The following is a 27,413-nucleotide window of genomic DNA, read 5'->3' as shown; positions in this document are numbered from 1 at the left end:
CCCCTATTGTCTATGCCTTCCTGTCCTGGAATAATTGAATTAACTTTTCCAGGGTCACACAGCTATAAATAAAGGAGCTGGGGCCAAAACCAGGTTCCCAAGCCCACACTCGTAAAACTAAAGTGCTTATAATATATCAGACACTGTGTCAGATATAGACTAAAGCTCTCACAGGTTTTAGATGCTCCTATTTAGAAAATGGCCATTGTAACTTAAATCTGTTTTTAAAAAGAAAGAGAAAAAAAATCTATCAAATATCTAACTTTATGGCTTTTCTTCTTATGCTTTTTTTTTTATTTCTAAAAAAGAATTTTATTAAAAAAGCACAAATGCAAAGAAATGAACAGAGGAAAATTTATGCGTCGAACCTGGACTGGTCACTTATGATAATATACATGCTACAATTCCATTCTCTCCAATCATTCCACCTTCAACCTCTCCCACAGAGTCCCAAAGACTGTTCTAAATGCCTATGTCTCTTTTGCAGTCTCTTATACAGGGTTTAGGTTACCATTTTTCTAAATTCCATATATATGCGTTAATATACGGTATTGATGTTCTTCTATGTTCTATGGCTTTTCTATTTTAGAAAAGGAAGTATTAAAAATAAGGACCTTAGGGGGCTTCCCTGGTGGTCTAGTGGTTAAGAATCTGCCTGCCAATGCAGAGGACATGGGTTCAATCCCTTGTCCAGGAAGATTTCACATGCCATGGAGCAACTAAACCTATGTGGCACAACTACTGAAGCCCGTACACCTAGAGTCTGTGCTCGGCAACAAGTGAAGCAACTGCGATGAGAAACCTGAAAACCACAATGAAGAGTAGCCCACACTCACTGCAACTAGAGAAAGCCCATGAGCAGTAACAAAGAGCATTAAGATATCAACATACGAAATTAGGGTGGACACAAACACACAGTTCATGGCAGTGACCCACAGGATTCTGCACAGTGTAGTCCTTGGGTCTCCCTCAAGCCTAATTTCATACCATCCCACATTAATTTTTTTCACTTCTTGCCACTGTGATGCTTCTACAGTTCCTAGAAATTGCTAGATTCCTTCTGCAGAGCCTTGTGTGTTTGTGCTTAGTCACTTAGTAGTGTCCGACTCTGTGTGACCCCTTGGACTATATAGCCTGCCAGGCACCTTTGTCCATGTGGATTCTCATAGGCAAGAATACTGGAGTGGATTGCCATGCCCTCCTCCAGGGGATCTTCCCAACCCAGAGATCAAGCCCAGGTCTCCCACATTGCAGGCAGATTCTTTACCACCTGAGCCACCAGGGAAGCCCAATATACTTGCTTTCCCCTCCAACTGAAACACTCTGCACTACAAACTTCCCTTCATCTGGTTAACTCCTTTTTACCCTTCTGCTCAAGGACCATATCCTCAGAGAAATTTATGATACCACCTCTGACTCTAGGCTAAGTAAGGTCAAGTATTTTATGTTCTTAAAGAATGTTGATTTTTTTTTTCAGAGTATTATCTCAGTTCGTAATCATGTATTCATTACAGTGACTGTTTCATGTGTTTTTCTCATTAGACTACAGACTCTGTAATAGTGTCCTACAGGTCCTTGAAACTCTGTTCATTTTATTTTTCAATCTTTTTTTCACTTTGTTCTTCAGATTGAACAATTTCTATTTATCTGTCAAGTTCACTGATTCTTTGCTAGTTCACTTCCATTCTGCTATTGAGTCCATTCAGTGAATGTTTTATTTCAGATACTGTATTTTTTAGTTCAAATATTTTACTTCTTTCTTAACTGTTTTTATTTTTCTGCTGTTAATATCTTTCCATTTATTATGACTATGCTTATTTTTACCACATGAAACAGCTGCTTCACCATTTTTATCTAATAATTCCAACATCTGTATCATTTTTGGCTTGGCATCTGTTGATTTTTTTTATCATGTTCTGGCTCTTTATATGTCAAGTACTCCTGGAGTATATCCTGGACATTTTGTTGCACAGATTTGGGATCCTACTAAAATCCTCTGAGGAAAATTTTACTTTTTGTTTGTTTTAGCAGGCAATCAACTTGAGTTGGTACAGATCATAAGCTCTCTCTTACTTTCTGTGGGCATGTTCCAATTTCAGTTGTTTCCAAAGCCTTTGCTATACTCTCATTAGTTTGTCCCATGAAGCCACTCAGGGGTTGGGCATTCAGCCACTGTGACTTGGGTGGTTTTTTTGTTTGTTTTAAAAATTCTTACGTCAGTTTTTAAAGCCATTGCTGTGCTGCTTTGGGCCTATCTCATCCATGCACAAATGGAGGTGACACAAGATGTTTGGTTGGGTTCAAACAAGAATTAAGGAGCCCCATTCTCCAGCTTTCTCCTCTCCTGAATCCATACCTCCTCCCAATTCTATTTCTCTCAAGGTCTCTTTCCCTGGTTTCTCTAGTCAGAAGCTGAGGCTTTTCTCTGAGTTTTAGCTGCTCATAATTCCATAAATAATGCCTGCCCTTGGGGAAAAGTCGAAAAACGAAAACAACTGTGATAACAATGATTCCTCACACTCACTTGGACTATAGGGTCCATTTCCCAGATCTTCAGGCAATAAAAGTAGGTTTTCTATTATAGTTTTTGGCCTCCGGTGTGGGCCTCAAATAGCTGAATGACTGAGGCCTACCTTCAGGTTAAAGCCACAAGAGCAAGAGAAATTGACCTTCATAGTTTTGACTCTCCTTCCCAATCTACCTGCTTTTTTTTACTTTTTGAGTCCTCAGGTAGTTGCTCTTTGCATTTCGTTCAGTTTTGGGTCATGAGCAGTGAAAAAGAGGTTGGAGTGGACTTGCTCCATCTTGAATGGAGCTGGAAGCCTCCGTACTTCAGGCCAGTAGGGACCATATGGGGTTTTTTACCCTTGATCTGCACAATACTTGATAAATGGAAGGCAGTCAATAAATATGTGCGGAATGAACTGTGAATAAAAATATACCAGATACTGAAAATGACAACAAAAACATTTTGCATGGTTAACAAGGACATCTTTGAAAGAAAAGTGAGAGATTCTAACATCAAGCATAAACATTTCAAATACATAAGAAAAAATAAAACAAATTATAAAACAAATAAGATACTTAAAGATTATGCTGTAAAGATAGATAAGAAGTTAACAGAATAACTTAGAAAAAGATTCTGCTCCTACAGAACAAAAACTTAAAAGATTGGAACTTTTGAAGAATTAAGACTCTGCCTGGGATAGATTTTTGGGGCAACTTTCATGCGGCAAGTTGAAGGAGAAAAACAAAATGTAGGGAGGAATGTAGGGATCAGAAGCTGACTGGGCAGAATACATGGGCCTTAGCTCTCACCCCATTTTCCCTTCCCCCCTTTTTAATATTGTGCCTGTCTGCTTTCTTCTTTGCTCTAGACAGCGCCTTATCTCTATTTTCCTTTGGACTTCTCACTTTCCCTGGACACATCTTTTTTTCTGACATTTAAAAAAATGCCTATTTCCTCAAGATGAATTTTATAATTTAAAATGCAGATTTTATAATTTAAACTAATGAATTTTACCTTTCTCTTAACAGTTGGTTTTCTGGGGAGTTAATTTCTTGATAGAAAAACTCCTGTTAACAGTTCTGTGCAACTATCTGAAATAAACTTGATATAAGCAAAAGCCTTGCTGTGTAATTTAAAAGTAACTGTGGTAATCCAAGTGTCTGATGGTTACAGTGAATGTCTTCTATTAGGAGTGAAACCAGGTGGGACCCTGCAGGGCCTTTCCAGGCACAAACCACCCAGCACTATGTCCTCCACTCCTTGATTGTGGAAAAGCTTTAGCCGCCTAGGCCTTCAGCAAGTTCCAAAGAGTATACTTCATCACAGAAGTGAGAAAATACAGAAACAGAGGAAAACAGTCAAGCAAGACAAAGTAATAATATTTTAGCCATAAAACAAAGTAAAAGACCCTTAGTTCTTCCTCAAAGGCTACAGACAATATTCTGAGCCATATTCTTGAGTTTTTTTGCAGATACTAAACCCACTCCAGGATTGGAGAAATGGCAACCCACTCCAGAATTCTTGCCTGGGAAATCCCATGGACAGAGGAGCTTGGTGGGCTACAGTCCATGAGGTTGCAAAGATTTGGACATGACTTAGCACCTAAACTACCACCACCAAACCCACTACCAGGTGAAAGTTAACAGCATGCTGCCCACAAGTTCACAGACCCAGACTAACTGGAACAAGATTGATGATGCTGACTCCCAAAATGCTACCCTGTTATCTCGCCACCAACCAATCAGAAGGATGTACATAAGCTGACTATGTACCATTGACCATTACCTCACTGTGCCTTTAAAAACCAACAAGGGGTTTGGGTCTCTAGAGCATTAGATGCCTGTTCCCCTTGCTTGGTGCCTTACAATAAACTGTACTTTCTTTCACCACCATGCTGTGTCAGTAGACTGGCATTACTACATATCATGTGAACAGACCCAAGCTTGGTTCGATGACAGGAGTACTCTCATTGTACATCTGGAACAGGAGTGCTCTCAGTGTGTATCTGGATAGCTGGCATAATGCAAGCAATTAGGGATTTGAAATCAGAAATATGCTACTTGTATGACCTTGGGTAAATAACAATCTTCTGTCATCTTTTAATGGGTATAGTACTATATACTTTTCTTACTTTGTATTCACAGCCAGAGAAAGCAGAATCAAATTTGGGAACAATCATCCAAATTTAGGGTAAAGAATCTGCCCGCAATGCAGGAGACACAGATTCAATCCCTGGGTTGGGCGTATCCCCTGGAGAAGTAAATAGCAACCCACTTCAGTATTCTTGCCTGGGAAATTCCATGGGCAGAGGAGCCTGACGGGCTATGGTCCATGGGGTCACAGAGTTGAACACGACTGAGCAACTAAACCATGTCCAAATTTAAGTTTACTGGACACCATGCTTTCTGTAAACTAAAAGATGATTTCGTTGTAATTTTATTCCAGTATATTTATAATCACGTCAGTATTCAAAAAAGATTATGCTCTATTTATTGAAGCCAGTTTCTTAAAATTCCTTTTAGAATGAGGTACAGTATAAATACATACATACTACATATCTTGCTATTGGGGGATAAAGTGACATGTTTTTACAGCTCATAGCAAAAGTATTGTTATTCAGTTGATAATTTTTATTAGAAGTATATACTATCATCATATTACTAAGCTTTGCTTTTAAAGTTGTGGAAATTTTTGATTGATTTAGAAGTTCTGTTTTCACCTCTTTTTATTACAATGTCTCTTTGATTGTGCATATAAATAATGGACACAGCTTGTACTATAAAAGAGCTGGGCAATCTAAGTTCTCTGCTTTTAATCTGTTATGGAGTAAATCTGTTTAATTTAATCTGTTAAATTGGAGTAAATTTCCTGGCACTTCACCTTCCTGTACTTCAATTTCAAACCTATACAATGGGGTAGGGTGGAAGGATGTTAGATAATCTAATGCCTTTATCAGTTTTAAGCCTATGCTTCTATTCCCTTTGGCTTCCCTGATGACTCAGAGGGTAAAGCATCTGCCTGCAATGCAGGAGACCTGGGTTTGATCCCTGGGCTGGGAAGATCCCCTGGAGAAAGAAATGGCAACCCACTCCAGTATTCTTGCTTGGAGAATCCCATGGATGGAGGAGTCTGGTAGGCTACACTCCACTGGGTCACAAAGAGTCGGACACAACTGAGCGACTTCACTCTTACTTTTCTTTCACTTTCTATTCCCTTATGGACCTACTGCAAAACAAACAGTGTGAGAGAATACCAAAACATGCTGCTTGGGAACTTCACACCTTATATAAACATCATGTGTGTATACACACACACACACACACACACATTAGTCTTCTGTCACTTAATAGAAACAACTTCTTGTCTTTTTCCTGGTGTGTGTTCCTGTACTTTGGGTTGATTCTTTTGGAGCAATGTTGAACAATAGTGACATCTAGTGACTGTACTTATTATTTAGCAAAAGTTTACGGCCAATTCTTTCTGGAGTTAGTTCTCCACTGATCTCCAGCAACATACTGGGCACCTACCGACCTGGGGAATTCCTCATTCAGTATCCTATCATTTTGCCTTTTGATATTGTTCATGGGGCTCTCAAGGCAAGTATACTGAAGTGGTTTGCCCTTCCCTTCTCCAGTGGACCACATTCTGTCAGACCTCTACATCATGACGCGCCCGTCTTGGGTGGCCCCGCACGGCATGGCTTAGTTTCATTGAGTTAGACAGAGCTGTGGTCCATGTGATCAGATTGACTAGTTTTCTGTGGTTATGATTTCAGTGAGTCTGCCCTCTGATGCCCCCTCCCAATACCTACCTTCTTATTTGGGTTTCTCTTACCTTGGGGCCGGACATCTTGGAATGTGAAGTCAAGTGAGCCTTAGAAAGCATCACTACGAACAAAGCTAGTGGAGGTGATGGAATTCCAGTTGAGCTATTTCAAATTCTGAAAGATGATGCTGTGAAAGTGCTGCACTCAATATGTCAGCAAATTTGGAAAACTCAGCAGTGGCCACAGGACTGGAAAAGGTCATTCTTCATTCCAATCCCAAAGAAAGGCAATGCCAAAGAATGCTCAAACTACTGCACAGTTGCACTCATCTCACACGCTAGTAAAGTCATGCTCAAAATTCTCCAAGCCAGACTTCAGCAGTACGTGAACTGTGAACTTCCAGATGTTCAAGCAGGTTTTAGAAAAGGCAGAGGCACCAGAGATCAAATTGCCAACATCCGCTGGATCTTGGAGAAAGCAAGAGTTCCAGAAAAACATCTATTTCTGTTTCATTGACTATGCCAAAGCCGTTGACTGTGTGGATCACAATAAACTGTGGAAAATTCTGAAAGACATGGGAATACCAGATCACCTGACCTGCCTCTTGAGAAACCTGTATGCAGGTCAGGAAGCAACAGTTAGAATTGGACATGGAACAACAGACTGGGTCCAAATAGGAAAAGGAGTACGTCAAGGTTGTATATTGTCACCCTGCTTATTTAACTTTTATGCAGAGTACATCATGAGGAACGCTGGGCTGGAAGAAGCACAAGCTGGTATCAAGATTGCCGGTAGAAATATCAATAACCTCAGATATGCAGATGACACCACCCTTATGGCAGAAAGTGAAGAGGAACTAAAAAGCCTCTTGAGGAAAGTAAAAGAGGAGAGTGAAAAGGTTGGCTTGAAGCTCAACATTCAGAAAACAAAGATCATGGCATCTGGTCCCATCACTTCATGGGGAAACAGTGGAAACAGTGTCAGACTTTATTTTTGGGGCTCCAAAATCACTGCAGATGTTGATTGCAGCCATGAAATTAAAAGACGCTTACTCCTTGGAAGGAAAGTTATGACCAACCTAGATGGTATATTGAAGAGCAGAGACATTACTTTGCCAACCAAGGTCTGTCTAGTCAAGGCTATGGTTTTTCCAGTGGTCGTGTATGGATGTGAGAGTTGGACTGTGAAGAAAGCTGATCGCCAAAGAATTGATGCTTTTGAACTGTGGTGCTGGAGAAGACTCTTGAGAGTCCCTTGGACTGCAAGGAGATCCAACCAGTCCATTCTAAAGGAGATCAATCCTGGGTGTTCATTGGAAGGACTGATGCTAAAGCTGAAACTCCAATACTTTGGCCACCTCATGCGACGAGTTGACTCACTGGAAAAGAGTCTGATGCTGGGAGGGATTGGGGGCAGGAGGAGACAGGGACAACAGAGAATGAGATGGCTGCATGGCATCACCGACTCTGTGGAGATGAGTTTGAGTGAACTCCGGGAGTTGGTGATGGACAGGGAGGCCTGGTGTGCTGTGATTCATGGGGTCGCAAAGAGTTGGACATGACTGAGCGACTGAACTGAACTGATGGCCAATTCTCAGTCCCCTGCATTGCAGGCAGATTCTTTACCATCTGAGCCACTAGGGAAGATCCTTCTAAATGTGGGTGATTCATTTTGTGACTTAACTAAACACCTGAAACCATTCCTCATCTCTTGTCGCTACAGATTTAAGAAACATCAATTAAATTTGACAGGCGCATTAATTGGACACATAACATTTGAAGAAAATTTCTTCAAAAAGTCATAATGTATACAGAGTTAAACATTAACTATTTTAAGGGAGATTTGAACTTTTTTCCTTCCTCTGAGAGTGGTAGTAGGAGAGTTGAGTTCAGTAGTGTTTCAATATGTAGTCCATGTCCTTAGCTACTAAACATTACTGACACGTATATTTGTTAGATGAACATTAGATAAACTATATATGTCAATGTCTGGGTTTGTATGTATGCCTTTAGAATCTTTGGAACTATTGCTGCCTTTCAGACAGAAGTCTTTTTGAGTTTACATCAAGATCATCAAGTGAAAACAAGTAAGAGTATAATTCTTTCTGAACAAATGAATTGAAAAGTTATATTCATTGAGACTACCTTTTATAAAGAGCAATCAATCTAGATCAGTTGTTTTTTTTTTCAGATAATGACTAACTAGCATTCCTGTTTAATAAGGACAATACAAATCTGGACAATGCTACTTCAATTCAAATGGACTTTGCCACTATTAAAATTTCTATGGTATTTAGTTCTCATTAATCAGATATTATCTTGAATTTTTCTTTTAAGGTGCCTAGATCTGTCTCCACAATAAAATGGTAAGGTATTCCAGGATTCAGAGTATGTTTTATATTCTTGTCTTTTTCTTAGTACCAAACACAATGGTTTTTCTCACCAGAATAAAGTTACTAACAACTTGCTCAGAATCCAAGGTTTTTCACAACATGGCATCAAACCACCTTGTCTGCTTTCTGTGTAGCTATTTTGACCCTATATTTAAGGCAATCTGTTAATTGCTCTTCTATGCATTGTTTACTTTTATTTGCTTTGACTACCTTCCTATTGCATCTCTTTTTTGCAAATTAAATCTGTTGCTTAAGGGTTATTCCAAGAAAAGCTTCCTGCAAGGTACACCCGAAACTGGAAGTCATCTCCTCTTTTGAACTCGCACATCATTTGCTCACTTCTCTACCTTCCCTCTCTCTCTCTAGTTGTTTATCCTTGGGCTTCTTTCCAAGCTTATTTTCCTCTATCTATCCCTTAAACGTGGAAGTTCCTTGGGATTCTGCCTTATGCCCTTTTTTTCTTATCACTCTATTTTTTAAGAAATTTACTTTACTCCCAATGGCTCCAATTATGACAAGTAAGCTGATGAGTCTGGTCTAGAGAAGCCCTCCTGAGATTCTATCTGGTATATTTACCAAAATATTGAATATCTCTACTTGATCACCTTTATAAGTATCTTCAGCTCAGTCCATGCACAACTGAACTCGACCTTTCCCCACCAAATCTATTCCTTCTTCAGAAAATTCACTATCTCAGAGTAAAGCTACCATCTACCTAGTTGTTCAAGTTAGAAACTGAGGAGTCATTCCTTCTCCCCACTTCTCCTTTTCTGCCAACATTCAGTGAGTTACTAAATCATAACACAAGCTCCTAAATATTTTTTAAAAATTTCCACTTTTCTCCATGTAAATTGCCACTACCACAGGCCATAAGTACCTTTCTCCCTAAACACCATCATGGCCTTTCCAATGTTTTTCCCCATTTTTCTAGCCTTGCTCCTCCCTACTGTAATTTTCATAATGCAGAGTAATCTTCTAAAATGTAGAGTGACTTGCTTAATATTCTTGAATAGCTTCCCATAAAAGAAAAACATCCAAACTCCTCACACTCAGCTTACAGAGCACTCAGTTATAACAGCTAACTTTGTCCTTATGGATCTCCTTATTCTTCACTTGGCATTCTAAACTTCAACTGTACTAAACTGTAGCTCTTCACAGTGGTCATACTTTACATCTTCAAGACTTTATCAATTTTATATGTTGCCTCCTCACTCCACATCCCAGCTTTTGGCCCAGCTAATTCTACATAGTTTAAGAAGTTATTCTTGTAGAAGCTCCTTTCAGTCTGCATTCTTATGGTAGGATCCACCCCGGTATGATGACTGCATGTTTGATTACCATCACTTTTTCACTTAGTAAATACTGAGAGTACACTAAGTAACTGGCACTGTATTCTTCCTTATATAGAATTTAGTCAGTATAGGGTATTGTGGCGGAGAAGAAAATGGCAACCCACTCCAATACTCTTGCCTGGAGAATCCCGTGGGCAGAGGAGCCTGGTGGGCTGCTGTCTATGGGGTCGCACAGAGTCGGCCACGACTGAAGCGACTTAGCAGCAGCAGCAGGGTATTGTGGAAGCACATATGATATATGGTAATGGTGGTTTAGTTGCTAAGTTGTGTCTGACTCTTGCAACCCCATGGGCTATAGCATGCCAGGCTCCTCTGTTTATGGGATTCTCCAGGCAAGAATACTGGAGTGGGTTGCCATTTCCTTCTCCATGTGTGATACATGGGATCCAAGAAATGCTTCTCAGAGACTCACATTTTCACCTATTTTCTCAGTAGACTGAATCAGTACTGATTTCATAATTATTTCTGAGTTCTTTGAATTACTTAACATAATAGATGGTGGATAAATATCTAATCCCATTAACTGCTGGATTTTAAACACGTACAGAATGTTTTCACATTGTATGAGGACTCCAGGCAACCATGACTTTCTACTTAGCAGAGTTTTTCTTTGCTATCACTTTGGATATAATGGAGTGTAAAAAGTGAAAAAGCAAACTGCTACAGTGAAAGATATGGGACTTATTGTCAGAACACCATGGTTAATAATTCTGCTCCTTTCTGAGTATGTGTCCTTTGTCAAGATCTTTAACCTCTCTAAACCTGTTTTTTTATCTGAAAAAAGTAGTTATAAATTCAAATGAGATAAGAGAAAATGAAAGTATAACACATAATGTAAAGGATCCAGATGATATTATTATTGTTATTAGAAGGACTATAGATCAGGTCTTCCTGTTACTGGCCATCTCAGCTCTATGAACAGGAGTTTCAAATCTCCTCCTTCATCTTCCCTTTCGCACCTAAAATGTTGGCTTTTGTACTTTAATAAACACATATGCATGGGAATGTTTTAAAAAACAAAGATAAATACTGTATGATTTCACTTATAAGTGGACTCTAAATCAAACTAATGAATATAACAATAAAGAAACAGACAGACATAGAGAACAAACTAGCAGTTACCAGTGGTGAGAGAGAAGAGGGAGGGGCAATATAGGGGTAGCAGATTAAGAGGTACAAACTACTGTGTATAAAACAAACAAGCTACAATGATATATTGTACAGCACAGGGAATATAGCCAATATATTATAATAGCTATAAATGGAGTGTAACTTTTAAAAATTGTGAATCACTATGTTGTACACCTCTATCGGAGAAGGCAATGGCAACCCATTCCAGTATTCTTGCCTGGAGAATCCCAGGGACAGAGGAGCCTAGTGGGCTGCCATCTATGGGGTCGAACAGAGTCGGACATGACTGAAGCAACTTAGCAGCTACTGCTGGTGACAATGCTAAATGATACAGCCACTTTGGAAAACAATCTGGCAGTTCCTGAAATAATTTAATATAGTTGCCAGATGACCCAGCAATTTTACTCTTAGGTATATTCTCAAGAAAACATATGTCCACACAGAAACCTATAAACAAATATTTATAGCAGCATTATTAATAATAGGCAAAAGGCAGATCAACTCAAATATTCATCAACAGGTGAATGGATAAGCAAAATATGGTACACCTACACAATGGAATATTATTCAGCCATTAAAAATACATGCTATGATAAACCTTGAAAACATAATACTAAATGAAAAAAGCCAATCACAAAAGATTACATATTATCCACTTATGTGAAAGTATATAATAGGGAAATCTACAGAGACAGAAAGTAGATTAGTAGTTACGTAGGGTTAGGAATGGGGAGGGCACAAAGATTTTAGCAACAAGGCATGGGGTTTCTTTTTAAGGTGATGAAAATGTTCCAAAACCATAGCGATAGTTATTCATATCTGTGAATACACCAAAAGCACTGAAATGTATACTTTAAATAAACAAATAGTTTACGGATAATATTATATGTGAATGATGATAAATCTGATTTAAAACAAAAAGAAAATACATACACAGATAAACAAGCCAAAAAATTTAACAAGTAAATATTAAAGGGACAAGAGAGTTAGAAATACCAGTCATTGAAAGTCTAGAATTTAGACATATGGAACCAAAAAATATCAGGCCACAAGTTTTGAGAAAATGTTAATTGGAAGTGTAGGTGGCACAAAACAGTAACAATTGAATCATTTCTCAGTAAAATAGTACCATATTATGCTAAGGCAGGATATTTGGGTTCAAGGACTAGGTTAGCTACTAATCTATCTACCGACACCCAGGTAGTCTGCCCACCCACCACTCTCATCTTTCAGTTTCTTGATCTCCTTGGCTCCTATGATCCTTTTTCCACCCTATCTTAGCCACACACTCACAAGGCCACAAACATCAAATGGCCACTCAATTCTGTCCAGCTATGCTACTATGCTTCTCTAGTATTGCTACAGACTGAATATTTGTATCGCCTCAAAATCCATATGTAGAAATCCTAACCCCCAATGTGATGGTGGTATTAGGAGGTAGGCCTTTGGGAGGTGATTGGTTCATGAGGGCAGAGCACATATGAAAGCGATTAGTGCTCTTATAAAAGAGACCCAGAGAGCTCCCTTGCCTTTTTCAGACACATATGAACCAAGAATTGAGCCCTCACCAGACACTGAATCTGCTGGCACCTTGATCTTGGACCTCTCAGCATCTAGAACCGTGAGAGAAAAATTCTGTTTGTAAGACAACCAGACTGTATTTGTTGTTGTTGTTGTTACAGAAGCCTGAATGAACTAAGACAAGCATGACTGCCTTCTGTGTTCAAAATAACTATTTTTATATCTTCTCTTCACCTCTTAAAACTTTCATACAAATGTTCCTTCTCCTACTGATTAACTTCAGGCAGAAACTCATCTTTTGATCACTGAATCCACCCATGTATCTGCATCTCTACCTATACTTGCTGCCTTTCTTCCTGTTACTATGTTTTATGTTCATGTTCCTAGGTCGACATTTCTTCATATTCCCTGGATTCAATTCCCTCTCACTTTCTCAGAGACCCCACTTTTAAGAAATACATTTTCTCTCTTATACAATATTTTCTCCCTCTCACTGGATCACTCCCATTAGCTTAAAAATATACTTAAGCATCCTCACGTTTAAGAATTCTACTTCGACCCCACATATGCCATTTCTCAGTTCTTCAGTGAAACACCTTGAGATACCCACAGAGCGACGTTCATTTCTTCACATCACACGTACTCTTTATTGTGCTTATCAAAACTCAGCAGTCATTTATGTTCCATTCCCAAAGCATGTGTCAGTACCATTAGCCATGCTTTGTCATCTTGACTTTTCAAGTCACCACATGCTTCGGGTTTTCTTCCTATCTCACTACCTACTCCTTCTCCATCTCCTTTGCTTGCTTCTTCTCCTGTTTTACCTCTAATCACTGGAATGCTCTCTATGAACACACTTTCCCTAGGCAGTTTTATCCATTAATACATGCTGATGTCTCTCAACTTTGTATCTGTGGTCCTATATACAGAACTCAAAACTCAGAACTTACTTTAGATTTTTAATAAGCAGATCAAATGTAAGGTGAGCAAAATAAAAATACTCCCCCTCTACACATTTCCTTCTCAAGTCTTTACTATTTGGTAAACGGAAAAGTGTTAGTTGCTCAGTCGTGTCTAATTATTTGCAACCCCATGGACTGTAGCCCACCAGGTTCCTCTCTCATGGCATTTTCCAGGCAAGAATAGAGGAGTGGCATTCCCTTCTCCGGGGGGGGATCTTCCTGACTCAGGAATTGAACCCAGGTCTCCTGCACTGCAGGGAGATCCTTTGGTAAGTGCAAAAACCATGCACTAAAGCTCAAGACAAAAATCCAGAAGCTTCTTTCTCTCACTACTATATTTAAAACATCAAGTCTGTAGGTTCTGCCACCAAATATATCTCACACCCAAACATGTTTATACCACATTAGCCAAAACTATGGTCATTCCTTCCTGGATTACCACATTCTGCTCCTACTTTTGCTCCCCATCCCCTATGTCCCATTCACCACATAACAGGTGGAACAAATCTTTATACAATTAATCAGATTGTATTACTCCCTACCAAAAAAACTTCCTGTTTGTTTCTCATCACACTTTTAATAAATAAATTCCTAGTTTATCCCATGGGTAGATCCCCATGACCGATTCAAAGCCCTATATGCTTGGGCCCCTACCTATCCTCTCCAAGCTCATCTTGTTCCACTTTTTCTACCTTCCAGCTACAGCATTCTTAATGATGCTCTTTGAAAGAGTCAAGTTCTTTCCTACCTTGGGTTTTTGCAATTTTAGATTCTTTTACCTGCAATACTCTGATCCCCAGTATTTCCATGGCTGGCATTTTTATGTCACTGAGGTCTCAGCACAAACTCAGCTCTTCAAAGAGGCCTTCCCTAACCAATCAATCTAAAGTAACCGCCCCCTGAGGTCCTCTCACTTCACACTGTTTTACTTCTTCACTGCACTCACCATTATCCAAGTTTCCTTATACATATATTGTTTATCTGTTTATTTTCTATCTTCATTAAAATGTAAGTTCCATGAGATAGGAATCCTGCCAGTCTTTTTTAACCATGATATTCACAATGCCTGGCAAGTCCCCTAAAAATATCTCAGCAAGTCACTGACCTAAGCAAGTCACTTGACCTCTCTAGCTTAAATCTGTGGGCTTACTATTGCTCGACTTACCTCTGGGTCTAGAGAATACAAAAGTAAATACGATGTGGCTCCTTGAAAATCTTACCAATTTATCCCTTTTAAAATATTTACTGAATGTATTTACTGTATATCGTACTATGTGTCCAGTGTGCTGTGCTTAGTTGCTCAGTGGTGTCCAACTCTTTGTGACCCCAAGGACTGTAGCCCGCCAGGCTCCTCTCTTCATGGGATTTTTCAGGAAAGAATACTGAAGTGGGTTACGGTGCCCTGCTGCTTCTGCTGCTGCTAAGTCACTTCAGTCGTGTCCGACTCTGTGTGACCCCATAGACAGACGGAAGCCTACCAGGCTCCCCCGTCCCTGGGATTCTCTAGGCAAGAACACCGGAGTGGGTTGCCATTTCCTTCTCCAATGTGTGAAAGCGAAAAGTGAAAGTGAAGTCGCCCAGTCATGTCCGACCCTCAGCGACTCCAGGTGAAATTCCCAATCCAGGGATCGAACCCAGGTCTCCCACATTGTATGCAGATTCTTTACCGTCTGAGCCTCCAGGGAAGCCTATGTTCCAGGAACTACCTAATATCAGTGTTTAGTTCCCTCTTCAGTAAAATGGAGCTTTGTTAACCAACTTTATCTCACAGGTTGTATAAACAGGATTAGTATGAAAATAATGTACAAAATGGGAAGTGCAATAAAAATGTTACTTTATATATTGCTATTACTGCACCTGTCTCTGTCCTTTTGTCCGGTATTGGGCAGGAGTTAAAATAAGAGAGTCAACTGACAAAACCAGCGGTATAAATTCTAGTATTCACAGAAGGTAGTAAATATGAATATCCATTTCATAGACACAGTGACCAAAACGTCTGGGGTTTGAATTCTTTATGTGTGAGAGTAACGTGTTAATTTCCCATACTTCTGTAATTTCCCAGGTCTGATCTCTCTCGGTGCGACCCAAGCCAATCTTTTCTCTCCATCATCCCATCTGATCTTTTATAGACTACGGGACACACACAGAGGCGTCGGGGACCAGGTGCAGGCCTCTCACAAGGACTCCTACACGATATGCCTGACACATGGTACCTGTGCAACAACAGCCCTCAATCCTTCAAAAGCACTGATCTGAAGGGCTTGTCCACCGCGATCAAAGGCGACAGAAACAGGCGGGGTGAGCGGCGCGGGAGGTGAGCCTTCCAGTATCAGCAACCAATCCTGGAGCACACCTCCAATCACAGGAGCTTGCGAACGGTCACTTGCAGATATTCACCACGAGAGTCTGCGCTTAATAAAATTAATTTTTCTGTCAGTCTTGACTGACAAACCTCTTCTTTCTTATCTGCGAGTACTCTGTAAAATGAGAGAAAGAAATGGAAGAGGAACGGAGAGAATAAAGAAGACACACGTGGGGTGAGGGAGTAAAGAAACGTGTCAGACACGAGAGAAGAAAAAACATCTGTGGCTGTTTATCCAGAGCCCGGCAAAGGAGCAGACGCACGCTCCTTAGAGCGAAGGGGACGGGAAGCGTTCCTGGGCGCCAACGGAGGGGAAAGATCGCGAGAAACGAGGGACTAGTGCCGAAAGGAGAGTAAAGGCAAATGGGCTGTACCTACAATCCCTACAGCAGCTCCCGCTACCCAGGGAGCGACGCGGGAGCGCAGCAACCGCCGCCAGGCCCGCGCGCAGCCCTGAGGCAAACTATGCAGGACGCGAGTGTGGGCGGGCCCAGCGAGAGGGGCGGGGCCAACGCGAGGGGCGGGGCTGCCGACTGCTGGCTGCGTTTAATTGGCGTCATGGTCGCTCCAGCCTTCGAAGCTGGGGTTTCTGGGGTCCTCTGGAACCGCCTGGTGTGTTTTCAGTTTATTCTACCCGTTCCACGTCTCTTCAGAGTATCGACTTATTGTGTTGTAAAAGTCCGGAGATGGAGTTGACCTCAGAGGGCCGATTAGCCAAAAAAGCAACGCCAGGGGATGCCTGTGCCGGAAGTAACTTGTCAAAACTTTAGATGTTTTTTCCCTTTACGTCAATTTTCAGTCAGTTCAGTTCAGTCGCTCAGTCGTGTCCGACCCTCCGCGACCCCATGAATCACAGCACGCCAGGCCTCCCTGTCCATCACCAACTCCCGGAGTTCACTTAAGCTCAGGTCCATCGAGTCGGTGATGCCATCCAGCCATCTCATTCTCTGTCGTCCCCTTCTCCTCCTGCCCCCAATCCCTCCCAGCATCAGTCTTTTCCAATGAGTCGACTCTTCGCATGAGGTGGCCAAAGTATTGGAGTTTCAGCTTTAGCATCAATTTTAGTACAGCCTTAAAAGGAGCAGTTTCTGGGGTTAGGGCTGCGCTCAAAGTTCAGCACTGCCACTTTGTAGCTTTGGGACCACAGGCAAATATATAATCTCTGAGCTTTGCGTTTTTCTTCTCTGTAAAGGATGTGGTGGTGTTATGAGAATAAATTGATGCGTGGCAAGTGTCTGGAACAGAGCTTAATACAAAGTAAACATTCAATATCCTATTATCAGTGTAAAACCTTTGCTTTGTCTCCCCGCCCCGCTCCCCCCGGCCCCGCTCCCCCATGAAATCTTATGTGGAAACCTTAATATGAAACAAACAAAATGAAGATGGGCCCAGAAAGTTTGGGTTCTCAATGCCAAAGGTGGTCTTAAAGTTCCCTCTCTGGAGTCCCCAAGCTTCCTACAACATAGACAAAGACAAATTACAGAAAGCCCAAACTTCTTAGAAAGACAGACTCACCTTTCCTATTTTTTTCCCTCTTTGATACTCCAAACGACTTTTTCTCTTGCACACACACACACACAAATTCCTTTTTGCTTCCATGTTTCTTAAATCATTTGGTCTATGGGGAGTGTTCCTTTACCCCTTTTCTTATTTATCATTTAGGATTTTATTCAAATCACAACTCTTTCTTGGATGACTAAGAAATTCTTTTATTGTAACCCCTTCCTACCTTTAGCATGGTATAGGTAGTTCATTTTCTGTTTTCTGAAAGTCAGAAAATAAGGACTGAAAGTCATTTTCTTCCTTGATTTATAAGATTAGACAAGGTCTTCTGTGATTATAGGGTTAAGGAAATGCTTTGTTCTCATGGTAGGAAAGGAAAAAGCAAGGAGGTTCCCAAGGTTAATGGGATGAAGAACAAATGGTAAAGCTGGGAAGAAGGACCTTTGAGAGGAGCCTGCTTGCCTCCAAGACACTGCTCTAAGCCTCAGATGCCATGGACTGCTGGAGTTCAAGTGCTTTAGGGTTTACTGAAGGAAAACAGGAGGCATATCAACAAATAGAGTTTTGGAATTCTCACCAGGTCAGAGGATTCAGGCCATATTTAATTTTAGTCAACTAAAACATGTGATATCACTTGCTCCCAAAATGGCAGGAAGCAGTTCCCATCTGTTACACAAAACTACATAAATTACTCATATAGAAATATAATATTCTGAAATGTTTCAAAAATAGTGTCCTTCATTTACTTAAAGACAATATAATAAAAATTTAATAATAATCACTTAAAAACACCTAATGAAACATCTGAAGCCTTTTTGGTAAGAAAAAAAGGATAAGTTAAAAATAATTAAATTGGTTATATTTGCAACAATGTCATTAAAAGCAAAACAGAAAACAAAACAAAACAAAAGACTTTTGAGGAACAAAGAGAACCTTAATCATGATAGCAGTATTCCCTAAGTTTGATATGAAAGTAGTTTCAAAAATATCTCCTATATAAATAGTTCTGTACTTCTGAAAGCACTTCAATAAAAATAGAAATTTGGCCAATGACCAGTCTGGTGTGATTTAAGTGCCAACTTTCTTTTCCAGTCTTACTTCTCACTACTTCTCTTTATCAACCTTAAGTGTCAGTCATTTATTGTACCCCAGCTTTACTGTTTTCACACTTCGCTAATATACCAGCCCTCTACCTAGCTGTTCCTTTCTTTGCCTTACTAATATCAACTCATCAATCCAAATCATGTCCACTCTTTTAGATCCAGTTCCCGTATCACCTTTAGGAAGTTTTCCTCACTGAGAACAGTTTTGAATCATTCATTTGGATTACAGCTATTTGTACACATCTTACTTCCTTAAAAGCTTTCTGAAGGCAAGTATTAGAGTCAGTCTCCCACTAGAATTCAAGTTCCATCTTGAATATATTCTTCATCACTGTATTTCCCAGGACCTAGCAAAACTGGCACACAGGAGGCAAGTTACAAGTGTATTTTGAGTGAATGAATGAATGGATTTTAGAACATAAACTTCCTAAAGGCAGGGATTTGTCTGTTTTATTCATTGAAAAATTAATATCTGAATATTACAGGGTGAATAAGTAATTTTTGGAAGGCTTAGCATTCACTATATACAACAAAAAACTTCAATCTATGTATCTTTACAGAAGTCAAATATATTTATATTGTCTTTCACCCAACTAGTTCAGTGGATGAGGTATCATTCTGAAAATAAGACATCCCCCAGACTGCAAAAGTAAAATTTAAAAGAATCAAAATAAAATGGGTGTTTGCATTAACAGTAGTTTCATTTTTCTTTCTTGTGCTTTTCTGGGTTCTAGATTTTCTGCAATGAAAATGTAATATTTTGTAATCAGACAAAAATAATACTAAAGAATGTAATGGGCGAGATCATTTGCAAACATATAACTGAGGACATTTTGAGAACATTCAAGTCCAGTCCATGTTATACGGAGTTAATACCAGAAAGGAAAACACGGGAAGGTGAAAATAACTTAAAAAGCAGAAACCTAATCAGTCTGCCTAAAGAGAAACAAACACTTCTCAGAGGAGAGATTGACAGCACCCACCTTAGGAAAAAAAGGGTGTTGCAGAGCACGAGTTTACAGTGTTTGCTTGGCGCTGTCCTTGAAGGTATGAAGCCCTTGATGTGTACTGAATTCTGTCCCCCAACTAAATTCATAAGCTGAAGCCATAACCCCCTCAACCTGATGGTGTTTGGACATGGAGAATCCGAGAGGTAATTATATTAGATGAGGTCATGAGGCTAGAGCCTTCATGGTGGGATTAGTGACTTTATCAGAGGAGATAGCAGCAGGCTTGCATATTCTCCTCCATTCCCATCCCCTCACAGCCCCCCTCCTCCCACCACCCTGTGAGAACCCAACAAGAAGGAGGCTATTAGCACGCTAGGAAGAGAGCTCTCATCAGAGCCTGATCATTGCTGGCAACTCTCACGTTTGACTTCCAGCCTCAGAACTGTGAGAAGATTGGTTGTTTGAGCCACTCAGTCTATGGTGTTTTGTTTTAGTAGCCTGAGCAGCTTAGATGCACTAGTGGACTAAAATCTAAACTGTTATGTGGCAGGTAGTTTTCTGATACTGAAAGAGAATCTCCTCACTGATTCAGTAACAATTTACTAAATGCCCACCCTGCTCCACGCCCTGTAGAAATTGCTGAGGAATCAAAGATGACCAAGATAAGGCTCCCACCCCTCAGGAGTTAACTTAATAGACAACAAACCCATCAACAAACTGAGAAAAGGACTATAAGTACTCTGATAGAAGTATGTATATGATACACCTTTCTTTCAGTCACCCAGAGGTTAGAGCAATGGTTGCTATCTGTGCTGGGGTGGGGTAAGTTTGATTGGCTTGAGTTAACATTCTGTATCAAGTTAACTCTGAGTTTACCAACCAAGAAAAGAGCTGTGGCTTACTTGGTGGTGACAAAACAAACCTGAGACTTCACTGTGAGTCCTGCAGAGACCAACAACGCACAGAGAAAGTGTTAGTCATTCAGTCGTGTCCAATTGTGTCCAACTCTTTGTGACTGCATGGACTGTAGCCTGCCAGGCCCCTCTATCCATGCGGATTCTCCAGGTAAGAATACTGGAGTGGGTTGCCATTTCCTATTCCAGAGAATCTTCCTGACCCAGGGATGGAAAATGGGTCTCCTGCTTTGCAGGCAGATTCTTCACTGAGCCACCAGGGAAGCCCACTGCACAGAGAGCCACAGAGATTTGGTTGGTGGCTGCTCACCGAGGAGAGGTACGCAAAAAGTCACCACACGCTCTGAAAATGGCACAGGCTATTGGCAGTCAGTTTGGGGATTTTCAACTATTTCCACACTCTGAAGTTCCATTTCTAATTCTTTCTTGGGGCCTTGAATATTTACAACAACATTCTTATTTACTTCTACTAACTGTATTTTGTATTAGTAAGTATTCAAAGCCTGTTATGTTACATGGAGAAGAGTTACTAGTGAACACGGGAACCTGCACTAACTGCAGCACCCTTGGGTCTCCCATGCCTTTTGCTAAGTCCTCATCATCCCCACATCCTAGCCAAGGTCCTACTTTCTCTGGAGGCTGTGCCTAAAGTGCACCTCCCCCCTGATTTATGGGTTACTCCTGCTGTGAGCTCCCTGGCACCCCTGTACTTTCTGCATCATGGCACTTATCACACTGTTTTGCATTCTCTTAATGGTCTCTATCCTCAATCAGACTGTCAAATCCTTAAAGATGGTAACAACATTAGTCTTTATGATGTGCCTGGGTCACCAAAGGCTTTAGTAAGTATTTGTTGGGGGACTCTAGTTTCAGAGCCTGTGAAAGTAGAGGACCAGATGAGCATTAAGTTTATGGTGCTACAACCAAGGCATACCTGGCCAAGGAAGTTCACCTCTCTGAACTTTGGTATAAACTAGTCTGGTCCATGTTGAGAACATAAACACAAAGGGAATACAGTCCCACAGAGGAACCAGAGTCAGGCTGATGTGAAAATGAAAACTCTTTGGCTTCCTATTATGTTAGATTAATAAAAATTAAGCTGCTTTTGAACAGCTTGAAACTCATGGTGGGAAGGGCTGGAAGAGTAGTCTGATGACAAGGTTATTTCATGACATGTTAGTCTAATAACTAAATGAAGGGTGAATGTACCCTATACTCACTTCTGTCAGAGTACTTACAGCCCTTTTAACAGATTGTTCACATGTTTCTCTCTATTAAATCAGAACCTTAGGTAATCTAACAGCATTATCTAAACATTATTCTAACAACTAGGAAGGAGCTGACCTTGAGTAGAGGAACTTAACAAGTGATACAGACAAGCAGAAATGGTCAGTTGATTAAGTGGGATAAAATGAGATTTTTGCAGATAAGACTTTCTTATCTTCTCTACTAGTTAGTTAGTGTTAGTCACTCAGTCATGCCCCATGGACTGCAGCCCACCAGGCTTCTTTATTCATGAGATTTTCCAGGCAAGGATACTGGAGTGGGTTGCTATTTCCTTCTGCAGGGGATCTTCCCAACCCAGGGATCAAACCTGGGTCTCCTGCACTGCAGGCAGATTATTTACCAACTGAGCTACAAGGAAAGCCCATCTTCTCTACTGGCATGTCACAATTTCTGAAATTCCTGCCATGGAAGTCATTCTTTTGGTTAAAGTTACACCGACCTGCCTCTTGAGAAATCTGTATGCAGGTCAGGAAGCAACAGTTAGAACTGGACATGGAACAACAGACTGGTTCCAAACAGGAAAAGGAGTACGTCAAGGTTGTATATTGTCACCCTGTTATTTAACTTACATGCAGAGTACATCATGAGGAATGCTGGGCTGGAAGAAGCACAAGCTGGAATCAAGATTGCTGGGAGAAATATCAATAACCTCAGATATGCAGATGACACCACCCTCATGGCAGAAAACGATGAAGAACTCAAGAGCCTCTTGATGAAAGTGAAAGAGGAGAGTGAAAAGGTTGGCTTGAAGCTCAACATTCAGAAAACAAAGATCATGGCATCTGGTCCCATCACTTCATGGCAAATAGATGGGGAAACAGTATCAGACTTTATTTTTTTAGGCTCCAAAATCACTGCGGATGCTGAATGCAGCCATGAAATTAAAAGACGCTTACTCCTTGGAAGGAAAAGTTATGACCAACCTAGACAGCATATTAAAAAGCAGAGACATTACTTTGCCAACAAAGGTCCGTCTAGTCAAGGCTATGGTTTTTCCAGTGGTCACGTACGGATGTGAGAGTTGGACTGTGAAGAAAGCTGATCGCCAAAGAATTGATGCTTTTGAACTGTGGTGCTGGAGAAGACTCTTGAGAGTCTCTTGGACTGCAAGGAGTTCCAACCAGTCCATCCTAAAGGAGATCAATCCTGGGTGTTCATTGGAAGGACTGATGCTGAAGCTGAAACTCCAATACTGTGGCTACCTAATGCGAAGAGTTGACTGCTTGGAAAAGACCCTGATGCTGGGAGGGATTGGGGCCAGGAGGAGGAGGGGATGACAAGGATGAGATGGCTGGATGGCATCACCGACTCAATGAACATGAATTTGAGTGAACTCTGGGAGTTGGTGATGGACAGGGAGGCCTGGCGTGCTGAGATTCATGGGGTTGCAAAGAGCTGGACACAACTGAGCGACTGGACTGAACTGTTAAGAATATGCTACTAGGTGATGGTAACACTCAACACGATAGTACTTCTGGCTCTCAAATCTGGTCTTTCCATCTCCAGCGAATGTGAATGCTTAGTGAGAGATAATACTTTTCAGCTGGGTGGGTGTGATTATCACCAACAGAATGTAAGAGGACAGATGTGTCTGCTGCCATATCACTTCCTTAAAAATTAATTGCTTGTCTTGGGCTTCCTTTTTTTTCCTTCTTCTTCTTCCTGAAGGCTAGAAAGGGGACTTCTGTCCTAAGCTAGGGCACAGCAGAGTCTCAGGATGGAAGGACATGGGTCTCTGAATAAACCTCAGGAGCAGAGTAACCCTGTCAACTGGTTTTGTAAAAGGAAAATACATTTCTCTATTTAAGTATTTAATTTTTCATTCCTTCATTATAGCAGCTTACCTTACCCTGATTAATATGGCATTCATGAGGCTGACACAGATTTAAAAATTAGCTATCTCTCACCTAGAGAACAGGAAGAGCCTGAAAATGTGGGCCACAAAAACCAAAGGGCTGGGTCAGGGCATTGCTTAGGTAGAAGGAAACTCAGATGAGCCACTGAAACTGGGGACTCTGTAAAGCTCACTAGGGGGATAGGATTTAGTCTTTGACACCTGGACAGGTGCAAGAGAAAGAACCAATTATTTTGTGTACTTTACAAAATTTTTGGTGGGAACAATCAGTTATACTACTTCATAGAAAGACAGGTAAGAGGTAGAAATGGAGAAGAGGTAAATTAAGAGGGAAGGTAGAAATGGATGAGGGATTGTGTTATGGTATTTAAAAATAAAAAGAAAAAAGGGCCGAAAACAATTCAAGGCATGAGAGGTTAGGTGACCACGAATTATCAAATTGTGATGGTAACACCAAGTCAGAGCAAGCTGTTGGCTAGCAAAACAGGACACTGAAATTAAATTGTGGTAGGACACTAAAGTATCTATGTGTGCTCAGTCACTTCGGTCCATGCAACCCCTGGACCGTAATTTGCCAGGCTCCTCTGTCCATGGGATTCCCCAGGGAAGAATACTGGAGTAGGTTGCCATGCCCTCCTCCAGGGGATCTTCCTGACCCAGGGACCGAATCTGTGATTCCGACATTTCCTCTATTGTAGGCAGATTCTTTACCACTGAGCCACCAGGGAAGCCCAAAGTATATATGTCCCTATACAAACTAAGAGATAATGATGAAGAGGTATTTGAAGAAAAAATTTAAGGAAGGGAGCAGGTTGGAGATGTAGAACATTACCACCATCCCTGTAATAGCTAAAAATGCTGTTTTTTTAAACAAATAGCCACACTCTGGTTCTATTAACTTACACGTAAACACTAAATATGTCAATACCCATCTGGATAAAACTAGTCTTTGCTAGTTGACAAAAGCAGGCACTGACAGCAGCCTTCTGAGGGCTGAATTCAGCATTCTCTCTTTTCACCTCTAAACTTGTATAGACGTCTCTCCTTGATCTTCTTCATCTTTATTTTGTTCAGCTTTCTGGAGAAGTCTGGGGCCGAGCAAACCAATAAGTAGGCTTCCAACTGGGGCTGTGATGAGTATGGACAAAAACGCCACTGTCAACACATCCATTCCATATCCTTCTAACTGTTTCTCTCCATGTGATCTTGCTGTGTCCAAAGCCACAGATCCTATTGCAGCCTATGAAAGTTTAAAGGTAAAGTTAGAATCATTATAAGACAAGCACATTGAAAAAAGGTGAATTATGTTATCACTTGCAAAAACAAATGTCTTATTCTTTTGTTCAACTATGAAAGTTCTCTTAGTCCTCTTTCAAAATGTACTGCAGTTGATTTTAATGATTTGAAAGCTCTCCCTGCCCTTGCCAAGGGAAAGAATGATGATTCATATGTACCTATTTGCATAAGGCAAACTTACAAAAATATCAGGCAGATATATTTCAAAACACCAGGCAAATACAGTCTTAATTAGGGTATTAATTAACCATAACAAGATTATACTAAATTCCTCCTGATAAAGATGAAAGTTACTGGTCATCTCATTCTTTCATCTTTAGGAATTTGCAATTAAGAAAGGATAAGAAAAAATGCAGTGGTATTTATTGGAAGATAGTGAAGTTTTAAATGAAAAAATGTAAGAATATTGCTTCAGATCCTTTAATCATTAAATATCAAGAAACTTGAAAGTGGTAGGCACTTTTGAAACTTGAAGTTAATCTTATTAGGAATTTGATGAATTTTTTGCCTTAGGAGTTGGTGAAATGTTTTACTTAAAATTTATCTACTGGGAGGTATTATGAAAAATCTTTTAGAGACAAAATGCAATATTATCAGTGCCACAGGGGAAAAATATATTAGTCAACCTGTTTATCCTCTTATTTCACAGAACACAACAATGTTGATCTCCAGGACAACACAAGACAGAAGAGAAAATATCAGTGTGGATGAGACACAGGAGCAGAGACTACTAATTGCCCACGATATCTGAATGCCCCTTTACCCTTCTATAATAGAAGTGGCTGAGTTTTAGCTGGTCACATTGCTGCTCAAATGGAGTCTTTTTTTTTTTTTTCCAGTCTTTTTGCAAGTAGTTGTAGCTATATATCTAAGTTTTGGCCACTGAGAGGTTAGCGAAAGTGATAAATGCTTCTTATAATTGTCCCCTGAAAAGAAATGGACCTTATTATTTTCCCCTTGCCATTGGATGGAAATAGTGAAAGCTGGACTCATGGGTGAAAGACACATGCCAAGAACAGCAGTTACCCTGCCAGCTCTGGAATGGTCTTTCTTGACCACTGGTTAGAAAGAAATAAAAAGTCTATCTCATTTAGTCCCTGCGTTTGAGGGCTCTTTGCTATGGTATGTCACCTTGTGCCAGAACTAATTCAACATTTCATGAATGCTCAGCAAGGACTGCACACATTACAATATACATTTCCCTTTCAGTTCTCTGTTGTATGTGTAAATGTGTACATGTGTGTATGTTTAGGGGGTTTGTATGTTTACTAAGATGTCATTTAAAATATACTTCTTATGGGTCATAGACAAAAATAGTTTAAAGAACACTAATATGGAAAAAATATATAAGGAAGTCTTGTTTCTTGTGCAGTGGCAAAAGAAGAAAAAGGGAAATTCTATACAATAATTGCTTTGAGAACATGCATTATTCAAGACACCCTAGATAATTTCTCCTTATTTTAAAACTTGTTTTCATAGTGGAAAGTGCCATTCTTCAAATTTTAACTTTAGAAACAAATCTTTCATACCAAAGCAACTACAGTGATTATTTTTGATATTTTACCTGCTAAAGTTACCAGAGACAGTGTGGAGGCGGGAGACACTGTGAGGGAGAAACTACTCTACATACCATACTGTATTAACCTCATAGCATTCTTAGCCACTATGTTTATGTCTCAGACTCCTATGAATGTCTGATGGAAAGAAAAACTTCTCTGGAATAATGCCCTAACCCTGCAGCCACACAAAATCTTGCATATTGTTCCAGAGCAGCATATACATCTCTCAAAGCTTCCTAAATTAACATCTGGTTTTCATTTCATGAAACAAGAAATTTATACACTTAAATAATCACAAAATAATCAAGGATGAAACAAGTAAGTCTCATTTCTTGTAATTAGTTGGAGAATATACAATACCATTAGGGATATGTTACATATGCAACAAACGATGAGCTGTACAGTTCTAATTTAATTAGCAATTATAGGTATGCTACCAAATACCTGGCGTTTCCTTCTAAGCACCTATTGGTTAGTGTCTTGTTCATTGGAGTGCACAAATTTTGGGTCATGTGATTGCTTTTCAGGAGGTTCAGCTGGTTTGAAAATTTTAAATATCAACTAATAATTGAGGAAATAAAGCATTTTTTGAGTTATTTCTCAATAAATCTTTCTCCATTATATATAAAGACTGTAGTTAAGCATAACTGATCATCAATCATATAGTCACATACATTTCAATAATAAGATGGGCTATGCTATTTATTGAAATGAAGAGAGTTATTAACTATCTCTGGGTTATTCAGAGAGCTCTGACTGATAAAATTTCAAACTCTTCCTTCCTGCTATGTACTACTACTTTCTAGTGGTATAGGGATTTATTGGATTTTTAGTTGCATTCTGGTGATCTAAAGAAATTTAAATGAGCTGTCATACTTAATGAATCAATATACCAAGAATAAAACTTTTAAAGAGTAAATTAGTATAAAATCTTATCATAAATCAAACTTC

At 40.0% G+C, this 27,413-nt stretch overlaps 2 protein-coding genes across 3 annotated transcripts in view; both read right to left on the bottom strand.

Annotated features, from left to right (window-relative positions):
• The window catches only part of SLC9B1 (solute carrier family 9 member B1), an 88,292-nt gene extending 71,012 nt beyond the window's left edge, over nucleotides 1-17,280 (bottom strand). Inside the window, exons 1-2 of the mRNA XM_088836031.1 lie at nucleotides 16,370-17,280; nucleotides 15,847-16,110 (exon numbers count right to left, since the gene is read on the bottom strand). The gene's annotated coding sequence lies outside the window, so the exon portion shown is untranslated. The remainder of the gene's footprint in view (nucleotides 1-15,846; nucleotides 16,111-16,369) is intronic.
• Nucleotides 17,281-17,356: 76 nt separating this feature from the next.
• The window catches only part of SLC9B2 (solute carrier family 9 member B2), a 65,269-nt gene continuing 55,212 nt past the window's right edge, over nucleotides 17,357-27,413 (bottom strand). Inside the window, exon 13 of one of the 2 annotated variants that reach the window (XM_088836194.1) lies at nucleotides 17,357-24,847. In XM_088836194.1, the coding sequence (XP_088692320.1) occupies nucleotides 24,629-24,847 (219 nt within the window). In that variant the 3' untranslated portion in view covers nucleotides 17,357-24,628. The remainder of the gene's footprint in view (nucleotides 24,848-27,413) is intronic. The other variant, XM_055434845.2, reaches the window with a different exon arrangement.

Source organism: Moschus berezovskii, chromosome 5 (assembly GCF_049115385.1).
Source record: "Moschus berezovskii isolate FMDL1 chromosome 5, NW_MosBer_1.0, whole genome shotgun sequence".
Classification (NCBI taxonomy): domain Eukaryota; kingdom Metazoa; phylum Chordata; class Mammalia; order Artiodactyla; family Moschidae; genus Moschus; species Moschus berezovskii.
The sequence above is the reverse complement of the archived record's forward strand: the minus strand, read 5'-3'. Positions and strand labels throughout refer to the sequence as shown.